Source organism: Phodopus roborovskii, unplaced genomic scaffold (assembly GCF_943737965.1).
Source record: "Phodopus roborovskii unplaced genomic scaffold, PHOROB, whole genome shotgun sequence".
Lineage (NCBI taxonomy): Eukaryota > Metazoa > Chordata > Mammalia > Rodentia > Cricetidae > Phodopus > Phodopus roborovskii.
In genome coordinates, this window is record NW_026125052.1 from 22,582,108 (window position 1) to 22,592,724 (window position 10,617).

Here is a 10,617-nt window from a genome sequence, read left to right on the forward strand (position 1 = left end):
CACTGTGGCTTTGTGTATCCAGGGACATTTGGCATCTCAAAGAGAGCGAGGCAAAAGTGGGCACGGCAAAAAAAAAAAAAAAAAAAAAAAAAAAAAAAAAAACACAGCAAAGAGAGTGCCACATTGGCTTGCCTCTCAAAATTCTCAGAATGAACAATGGTCAAGCCGAGCGGACACATGGAGAACTATGGGGGGTTTACGGACTTCGCGGAAGTGGCTTGCAGCCTTCCAAAACCTCCCCATCAGGAAAGCAGTTGTCACATTGACTGGCCTTCTGGAGGCATGTGATTTGCTTACATATGTCACATAACTGGGAAGCAGATGCTTCCCCATATTAGGATTAAATTGGCAACCCCCAAATGTTCACAGGCATCCTTGGCAAGGCAGCTGGATCATCTGGAATCTGGCTTGTTTGGGATCAAAATGCACCGTGTTGTCAAACCTGGCTCGAAGCTACCGTGTCCTTTGCTGATACAGACACCTGTCTGCATGATTAGACCTTAGAGCCTCGTATGGAAAATGGTCCTTGAAGTCAGGGACAATGCCCCCAGGGTTGGACACGGTGCTTGGAGCTCTGAACGCAGAACTGTCAAACTCTTGAGTTCTGCTCATTAGTCACTTGTTTGGGTTAAGGCATCAAAAGCCCCCCTGAAACGCCTTATCAAGGGGCCATGTGTATTAAGACATCTTCAGCCGTTAATACCTTTGTGACTTCATGGGTACCGGTGAACATTTACCTTAGTCCCTGACCAGGGCAGTTGCATTCTGGAAGGATGAAAGACAGAAAGTGCAGGGCCTTAGGGACAGTGTCATACAGAGAGATGTGTTTTGCGGAGGGAGGCCAATGGCATAAAAAGGTAGAGCATCTCATAAGGAACTGTTTGCTTGGGATTTCTGAGCCAGCCAGACTGCTGGAGCAGAATCACCTCTTGGCCTCACAGCATAGATCACGGGTGGAGAGCCAGACTGGTTGGCAAGTGTTCAAGTCTGGCTTTGTCTATATCAGGAGCTCAGCAACTCCAACCTGGCCTTGGCTGACCCGGAAGTGCAGGAATAAAATACGACTAGAACACAGGCATCTTCAGACACAGCACAGCGAAAGGCGCTGCTGGCTTCCCAGGGACCCATGCCTGTGATTGGCACTCTAGAGGAGGGACTTCATCCATGCCCTCAGCCAATCGGCATGCCTGTGACTCCAGGCTCTAATGCCCACTGAAGGAAGTGCTACTTTGGGAGCAGGGAGAGGATGTGGTCAAGTAACAATGGCTAAGCAGGGAATGGCCTGGGCCTTGGCTCAAGGGGAGAGGGAAAGGCTGTCCAGCCATCCAAAGTTCAGGTGGGAAGGAGGCCAGGGCTCAGCAGGGGGATGACGACATCTGATCATAGTCTGGGCACTTGAGCAAAGCTGGGTAGTTGCTGTTCATCTGCAGGGAGGCATCGCTTGAGATGTCTGAGGGGCTACGTCCCCGGATCCAGGCATCTGGATGTAGAAACTGGCCAGAGTAATCGGAACAGTTGCTCAGGCGTGGCCGGTAGAAGCCTGGGTGCGGTCTGTACATGTCCTCGGCAGTATACCTCTTCATGAACAGGTACACAGACATTACCCCAGCACTCTACAGTCAAAGAGAAGCAGAGGAGAGCTCACTGGGAGGGGGGTGGGTCTTGTAATGCCCCAGCTGTGTCTTCCTGGAACACAGCCTCTCTAGTGGGATGGCCAGCGTACATGTGGACAGGAGTTGGCTCTGGGAACCTCCGGGATAGAAGAGACCCAGGAAAGCCAAGGAGAGATACATTCTGGGGAAGAGTGGTGGAGTAGGATCCAGGATGCTGTGGGATGTTTCCCTCCTCCCTTCCAGGTAGGGCAGTACCTGGCACAGGACAGTATGGGGTAGGTTACCTCTGTTAGAAGGAAGGAGATGGCAGCAAAGGCAAACGACCATCCGTATTTGTAGCTGAAATAGGTCTCTGCATCCTTGGTTCTGTTGAGCATCTCATCATTGATGCTGGAGATGTACAGCACCAGGCCCACCACAAGAGAGAGGCCTGGATGAGGGAAGGGGAAGGAAGGGCACATTCAGCATGGAGGTCCAGGGAGTTTGCCAATATGGTACCTGCTGGGAACAAAACCTTCAATTTGGAGTTCCAGAGTGAGCATGACCTTTCCCCTTGATGACTCTGTCTACACCCGTGTTCTTCTAGGAAGTGAATAGTCTATTTCCCTGTCCAACTACTTTCCTGAGCCAAGAGACTAGCCTTGTGACTGACATACTTCAGTCACACATACCCTACTGAGTATCCTTGTTCACTGGGCCTGCTCTGGGCTCCTGGTACTATAGTGTCCTAAAACGTTGATATGATCCTGGGGTGTGAACCCTGAGCTAACAAGAAGATTTTTATTAGTGCGAGGACTAAGATACATCTCCCCTGCAGGGCTTCTAATCCTGTCTCCAGCAGCGGGTGTTAGCTATCTCTGTCACTATGACCCCGGGGCCTATGCAGACCACTCAATCATACAGTGCATCCCCTCTGAGATCTTCAGCCAGGAGATGTAAGGGAAGTTTGTTCAGATCCTGGCCAGCATTGAGTCGGGAGGCCTCTGGGCCTCCAAACTCCAACTGCCATCGTGTCCATGCCTGCCTCAGGCGGCAGTTCCATCAACTAGAGAGTGTAATTGAGTCAAGACGTAATTAATTACTCTGCATTGAGCTGCTCAGGCTTCATTCCATTCACATTATTTTATAAAACTAGGCCCTCTGCAAGGAGGGATGTTAAAGGGAGATAGACAGGTATGACTCAAACCTCCCTCCTACTTAACTCAAGAGTGACTCACTGCTGCCCCCAATGTCCCTCTGTTGTTATGGAGCTTGTGTACCAGTTCCATCCTAGGTTTATGGTCCTGAGATTCACTCACTGTTGGAATCTCAGGCATCCAGCTTAGCTGCCATGGAGTTCACAGGAGGAAGAATGAATAGCTTGGCCCTGAGTTTGTCCCGCTCTGGCTAGCTGGAATACCCCAAACCAGTGCTGGGCTGCAGTGTTTCAGGTGTTGTTGGATTTGTTATGTGGATGAAAGTGTGGAAAGATGGGATAGAAAAGAAAATACACTGCAGGTGGGTTGTTGTTGGGTAGAGCAAAAAAAAAAAAAAAAATGGGTGGGCAGGAGAGAGAGAGAGTAAAAAGAAGGAGGCAGAATGGTTCTTGGGAGTCAGGTAATCTGCCTGCCACCTGGCTCAACAATTATGACCACAGGGAAATTGGGGAATGATCCTAAAGGGACTGGCAAGCCAGTTGGCAATAAGGTTGCTTATGCAAGAGAATCATTTTTTCTTTATTGTCTTTTATCTGTTTTTCCCTTCTATCCATCTATCTACCCATTCACCCATCATCCATCCATCCACCCACCCACCCACCCATGCATACACCCTTCTATCCATCCATCTATCATCCATCCATCCATTTACATACCCTCTATCTTTCTATATATCTATCCTTCTATCTATCTATCTTTCCATCCACCCACTAATCCATCCTTCCTTCTACCTATCCATCCAGTCAGCCATTGTATCTATCTATCCTATTCAAACCACCTACCTATCTTCTACCTGAGCATCAACTCCTAGATCTTTCTCCAGCCTACCAATCCAAGACACTTAAAATGTATGCCCTGAAAGCCATCCATTATTTTCTAGAGAAAAGGTCTTCCTGAGGTCACTGGGGAGAAAGCACCCATTTAATTCACCACACACTTTGCCTTCTCACACATTTCCTCTGTGCATCTCATCATGATTTATGCTTTCATCACCTAGGCTGGTAGCTCTCAAATCTTTGTCTTCCATTCAGGTGACTCCATGAGACCCAGACCCTTGTGTCTGGAAGCCTTCTAGATACCTCTCCTTCATGCCACAATGGACACCTCCAACTCAGTGTTTTCCACGCTAATTGTATAACCTTTGTGAAAAGCTGTTTCTCTTTCTGTGATTCCTGGACCATGGATGTGACCTCGATCATGGATGTGATCTAGGAATGTCCAAACACGAAAGTGGCACTCATGCTGGATGCCTCCCTTGACAGCCTAGTCCTGGTGCTAGTGAATGTCCCATGAACCTTCCCACTTTTTTCTGCTGCAGACCTTAGTCTGTGCCATTATTGCCTGACCCCTGTACTTCCTGGAGCCACCTCTGTCCAGGTTCCCTGACTCCTGGCTCGCTTCCCTTCTTCACAGTTCGTAACAGCTTGTGTTCTAGCAGCCGAATATGATGCTAGTCCTTGGCTCAAAATCCTCTCAAGGCTTCTTGCAAAGTTTCAGCTCTCAAGACGATTCAGTGCCTCTGGTCTCACTTCTCAACACTTCCTCAGGCCCCCAGAGACTCTGGTAGTTTGCCACACTTGGCGCTCTTCTCTCTAGGCCCCTTCCTTCTCTCTAACTTCATTTCTTTGCCTGATTTCTACTCACTGTATAGGTCAACGTCTCCTCTAGTTTTCTCTGAACAACCCTTGTTCTGAAGTTCAGCCACTATTCTCAGTCCCAGTGACAGTTCCTGGTGGCCCCACCATGGTCCTCTTCACCCCAAGTCCCTATTTCTACGCTACATGTTTATATCTCCCACTGTTCTGACCTTTAAGTGATGCTAGCATCCAGAATAGACATGATCACTGGCTGATTGAATGAATGAGTGAATGAAGGAATGAAAGAATGAAGTGCAATCTCGTGATAGTCTATGAAGATAGGTCTATGTTGAAGGGGTCTGGCAAGATCAAGATATGGGGTGTGGCTAGATTATGAAAGCAGAAATCTCTGGGGGTAGCTGAGCATTAGGGGTAAAGGAACAATTATTCCAAAGGACAATGTATTTATTTTCCAAAGCCATACCTATGCCCTTTGGGACACAGGAATGAATACCCGTCATTGGGAACGGGAGAGGAGGTGATGCGTATTCTGAGGACAGAGGCTGGGTTCCTATCTCAGCTGTGCCAGGGTGAACCCATCCGGCCACTCTAACTCTGAAGCCTCCTGTGCTTCTTTTCCTTTTTGGTCATGGATGTGTCTAAGGACATCAGAAGTGTCCTTCAGCTTCAGCTCTAACCCAGCTCTGCCAAGGTGGCTGTCTCAGCTCATTCTATGCCCAGTGTTGGCTCACAGCTGCTAGCACTTTCTGAAGCAGAAGTCCAGGGTGGATGGGGATAGAACAATAAGACTTACCAGAGAGGATAAAGAAGATGCCAGAGACAAAGGCCAGTATGGTCCGGTGGGGACGGATGTGCCCGATGTTGCTCAGGATGAACCCAATGAACATGAGGAAGAGGCTGACGAGAGGGAACGGGGTGGCGGAGCGAATCATTTCTAATGCAGGGGACAAGGAACAGCCCGTGAGGCTAAAACAGTGACCCTTCCTTACTTGCCTCACTCCAGGAAGTATGTTCTGGCAATGTCTACCAACAGGTCCTCAACGCCCTACTCCCACAGGGTGGCCTCGGGATCTCCTGGTGCTGGCAGTGCTCTTGTCCCCAACACAGGGTTGCCGGGTCTGACTCCAACTGTCAACAGAGATTTGTCACCCCTTCAGGCAAAAGCTGCCCTCCCAGGAATCTACACTGCCTGTCTATAGGAGAGCCATGAGGTGTCACCCTGCCTCATCTTCGAGAGGCATCTGCCATTTCCAAGGGTCCAGGGCATGCTCTGAGTGTTAGGGGGACTGGCACTGGCCTCTTCCTTTTTCAGTTTATAATCACCTGTGGAGTTCTACCATACAATAAAGAATTCACACTTGTCTCTGATTGCTGAGAGGCAACCTAAATCCTCAGTTTCCCACAGAGTATCTGTGTTATTCCCATGTGCTTCCCAGAGCAGCTGAGTTTATGCTTACAGCTTACTCAGGATGGGGGCAGGAAAGAGCAGACACATTGATTAGAGGATTGGAACTTGGGGCCATGTGACATAAGCCTGACCTCTGAGGAGAGAAGGGGCTGACACTGGATTTAGTCATTCACAGTGTGGTAGATATTAGCCACTATTTAGAGTGTATTCGAAGACTGCAGGACTAGTGTGTTGGTTATTTGCTCTTGGAGTATTAGGCCATTTTGTTTAACAGATGTAAGTTCATAGGTATTTGTATTCAGAGGGTCCTGGGCCAACTCTATCAGACCAAGGGGATGAACTGTCTTGTAACGCTATAAGTTCATGCTGAGAGCTGGAGAGAGTCTGGTGAGGTCAAGGTAATAAAGTCAGTCTTGGTACAGTCCAGAGAGGCTGCTTCAGTCCAGGTGTGAGTGTTCCCTTACTTCCTGGGGTCAGAGATATGGTGGTCCCGGCCATCTATTTTCACCCTGGAAAGAAGAGCCTGCAGAGCACATGCTAGGGAAAGCGATCAGGAGAGCCAGCTAAGGCCCAGGACACTAACTCCTGAGAAAATTCTGGATGTTTGACTCTTCCCTTTGTCTGTCTCTCTGTCCCGCCAGTGGCCCGGCTTAGAATGTTCTAGACACCTACTTAGGACATTGACTGTGGATTCTGATGTTATCTGGTTGTTCATGGGCATCACATACTCTATGGTGAAACAGCGCCCTCGCTCCTCACCTGTGGAGACAAGAAATCACCGCTATTTCCAGGTCCTACTCCAACATGGATTCGAGGTTAGTACATTCCCAAATGCTTCTAGGATCCTTGGGCCTCTGTAAACACTCTAGGGAAGTTTCCATCCCTTGGCTGGTGGGCTATGGTAGTAGATGGGGGACATGTATTGATGCTGCTTTCTTCCCGGAGTGAGGTCTGAAGCATGGGAAGTGGTCCATACTGAAATCTGTAGCGGGCAAGTGTTTGGTGCCTCCGTTGCTTTTGACTGGGCATGGTGCTTGGCTGTGTCGGATGCATGTGTGTAGATTTTTGTGCAATAACCTCCTACCACTGCCTTGTCAGTCAGACCCTGGTGGCCTCAAATTCTGCTTCTGGCACAGTCTCTGGGGAAGTGGGAGATGAGGTCAGAGTTGGAAGCAAACTCTACAGTGACACAGGGTAGCCAGGCTGGAGCCAGATGTGTCCTTTGTGCTAAACCCCATCCAACCTCTGGCCTATCCATCAAAACCCTAGCATCAAGGTGGGAGAGGAAGTTGAGGGAAACAAGCTATGTTTTTTTTCTCAATGTACACACAGGTCCCAGGATCCCACAAGAGAAGCTCAGAGACCACACACACTGTGGCTAGTCTGACCCGCATAGTTTATACAGGTCTCGTGGAACAGGAGGATGCTAATCTTGCATAAAGTGGAATACAGTTGTGATAAAACCCCCAAGGACAGGGCTCTTGTTGTAGCAACTCACTTGATTCTAGAGAGTGCCCAAGTCACATTAGCAAGAACAAAATCTGCACCTTCCCGGAAAGACCCGTGTTTATTTTTTTCTTTGTGGGGCCATTTCACAGAGGCACAGGAAGCTGCTGAGCATTTCCTGGTCCTTAACCTTGTGGATGTCAGTGAAGTAGGAGCCTATACAAGCTCAACCGGCTGGAGTCTTTACTTCCTCGTTTATAAAGTGGCAACGATAAGCCTGCCTTGTAGAGTCATTGTGAAAATTATGTGTGATTAATAACACGGTCTCGCAGGTAAGGCCTGTGAGAGTGATTTGATCTGAGGCGTCATTCAGCACTGAAATGCAGAGTGTGGGGAAACCAGGCTTGCACGGATCTTTTCGAAGGGAAACAAGCCCTGGGACCAGAGAGGGATAGCTCTCTGGACATGATGAACCAGGGTCTGAGTTTGGGTCTGTGACCTGGTGGCTGCTTGTAGCACTGCCCAGAGTTGGTGGAGACTGTCTATGCTGAACGGTCTACTGGCATCTTCTGGGTGTCTCTATTGGGGCAGGTATCCCCCAGGGCAGGACTGTCCTTACCAGCGAGGAAGCAGACCCGCCAGAGGCCCGAGTGCAGGGACATCTTGACCTCCGTGCTCTGGTTCTGTGGAAGGATGATGCCTTCCTCCAGGTACAGCCAGTAGTCCGTGCTGACTGCGATGCCCAGCAGGCCCAGGCCGCAGACAGCAAAGACACTGCTCAGCAGGGTCAGGGCCTTCCTCCCACAGGCGCTCATCTTCCTGGATGATCTCTGGGCAGTCAGCAGTGCTGTCTCAAGGGCTGACAATGGGCTATGGGGACAGGGAGGGAGTGTGAGCAGAAAGCATTGAGCAGTAACTCAAGTCAGTCTGCTCTGGGCCAGTAAATGAATAAGAGTAACTAGGCTACTTCCCAGTTTCCAGACCATCACCACATAAGGGAGACTCTCTCCCTTTGCCTCTCAAGGATTCACAGCTTTCTCTTAAGGCTATTGTATCTACCTCCTTGTCTTCTAAGTTCCCCTTACTACACGTTACCATCCATCTTTCTACCTATCCATTCACATCTACCTATCCATCCATCCATCCATCCATGCATGCATCTTATCAGATATGGGAGGTACAATGATGCATGTTATGCCCTTGCCCTTGAAGATCTGCTTATCTAGAACAACAGTGTCCCCAAAGCAGCCCAATGTAACCCGTTGATGGTCATGGCTGAGACACCAGACAGGAAAAAGTGGGGATCAAGTTTTCTGGGTAGGTTCCTCCAGGTTGTTAAGGACACTAGGGGTCAATTATTCACTGACAGCAGGCTCCAGATAGTGGGCAGCGGTCTTGGGGAGACACAAAGGGACAGAGAAGGCTACTTGTGGGAAATATTCCTCTGATCCAATGGGAGACTGGGTCAGCACAGGTAAAGCAACCGGACCAAGGGTTAGTTTCAACAGGCCTCCCATTTCTACCTGAGTTCAAGCTCTGAACTATCCAGAGAAAAGCTGAGAGTCTGCAAGGTGAGCCATGAATTCATTTGATGCTTCCAGGGATGAGGGGAATAGTGGGAAGTGGAGAGGATGGATGCTAGCCCCACAGAGCCCATGGCCTGGCTTGGGGCTTCTACACTGTGGCTGCAACTGAGACTCACCCAGGAGTGTCTTAAGCATCCTTTATCCTGGGTCACCTCACAGAATCTCCTACAGTGTCCATCAGGACCCGAGTGACAACATTGAAAAAGCTGAAATTGAGAAAGATTGATCTTTGCTTTTCCAAGTGCTGTCCACAGACCTGCAGCATTGGCATCACCAGGGAGATGGTTTGAAAACCAGACATGGAACCTACCAACGTTCTGTTATGGGTTAGGGCTGAAATAATCCCCCATAGGCTTGCGCTTTGGAATACTTGGGTCCTAGCTGCTAGTGCTGTTTGGGGGAGGTTATGAAGCCTTTGGTACTGGGTCCAGCTGGCAGAAGTGGGACACTGGCGACAGACCAGGAAATTATATCTGCCTCTCACCCTTGCTTCACCAAGATGTGAGGAGGCTCTACTGCCGTGAGCCGCATGCCTCTCTCCCTATGATGGTTGGACTGGAGCCACGGACCCAAATAACTCTTCCATCTATTAAGTTGCCTCTACTAGGTATTTTGTAATAGTGATGAGAAATGTGGCTAAATGAGAATCTGCATTTTAAGAAGACCCAGGTGAGTTTGTCTGCCGGCTAAAGTCTGAGAAACACTGCCAAATTGACAGGAGGCAGCATTGCAGCAGGGAACCTGCTATGAGAGAGTATGATGCCAGCCCAATTAGGTTTAGTCGCCATGGAAACACACCTCTGGGTATGCAGTGAGGACATCTCCAGAAAGGTTTAACCGAAGGGGAAGATCCACCCTGAACATGGACAGCAATGCCTGTAGGGCAAGGCCCTAAACTGAATGAAAAGGGAGCTAAGTGTGTTCATTCACATCTCCCTGCTTCCTACAGGAATGATGTGATCAGATTCTGCAACCATGATTTCACCACCACAGTGGACTGTGTCCCCTCAAACTGTGAGCCACAGCAAATTCGTCCTTACGTCGCTTTGTCGCTTTTATCATGCATATGGTTACGGTGAAACCAAATCTATAAGAAAGTTCAGAGTGTGACCCAAGCCCAGAGCAAGGCAGGCAGAGCCACTTCTAAAAGATACAAGCCTAAGGTGACAAGGACAAAAATCGTACTTATAGCAGCCCTGTCACAAAGTTCCAATGGTGTGGGCAACTTTGAGTGTTATAAGGTTAGAGTCTTAGAAGTGGTTCAGCATTGTCTTGGTAGAGTCCAACAGGCATAGGGCCTGGGTGGTATCTCGAGGATCCTACCAAGTGATGATGTCACACCTTGGCTGAGATCTAAGCATAGGATGCCAAGATGCCTGAAAAGCACCAGAGGCCAGGTTCATCTGTAAAGTTGACCTCACTGCTGGGTGGCCGGGGACAGGGTGTTGGTGCTCTTTGCCTGGTCATGCCCCAGCAGCAGAGCTACCCTCGCAGCTGACCATGGGAGAGTTGGGAAAGCCACAGAATGGGCCACATACCATCATGTTCTGGGGGTGTGTAAAGGCAGGGGGTCTGCAAGGCAGGAGAGTGCAGAGCGCTAAGGCCATAAGACCTTCCTTTCATTGACTGCGACAAGGAAGGGGAAAGTGAAATGCCATGCCATTTACTACACAATATGCAGAGAGCCAGAGCAATAGTGCTGTGGAATATTCTAGATGGTGGGGGAAGTGGTCAGCAGACACTGCATCTTGGTGTCGAAGAGTTGCATTG

The 10,617-nt window shown here is 49.3% G+C and overlaps 1 protein-coding gene across 1 annotated transcript; it reads right to left on the minus strand.

The window, feature by feature from the left end:
• Positions 1 to 841: 841 nt before the first annotated feature.
• Cacng5 (calcium voltage-gated channel auxiliary subunit gamma 5) lies at positions 842 to 8,114 on the minus strand. Its single transcript, XM_051179545.1, has 5 exons — positions 7,881 to 8,114; positions 6,488 to 6,574; positions 5,201 to 5,341; positions 1,898 to 2,043; positions 842 to 1,613 (listed from the first exon to the last, which is right to left on the minus strand). The coding sequence occupies exons 1-5, from the start codon at positions 8,074 to 8,076 to the stop codon at positions 1,356 to 1,358; spliced, it is 828 nt and encodes a 275-aa protein (XP_051035502.1). The 5' UTR covers positions 8,077 to 8,114; the 3' UTR covers positions 842 to 1,355.
• Between the last annotated feature and the right edge of the window lie 2,503 nt (positions 8,115 to 10,617).

Excerpts from the sequence above, each read along its gene's own strand:
- Cacng5 (XM_051179545.1), bottom strand. The coding sequence starts at position 8,076 with ATGAGCGCCTGTGGGAGGAAGGCCCTGACCCTGCTGAGCAGTGTCTTT. Across the intron at positions 6,575-7,880 it reads GCGGGTCTGCTTCCTCGCTG|GTGAGGAGCGAGGGCGCTGT; the intron begins GTAAGGACAGTC and ends TTGTCTCCACAG. Across the intron at positions 1,614-1,897 it reads TCTCCTTCCTTCTAACAGAG|AGTGCTGGGGTAATGTCTGT; the intron begins GTAACCTACCCC and ends CTTTGACTGTAG.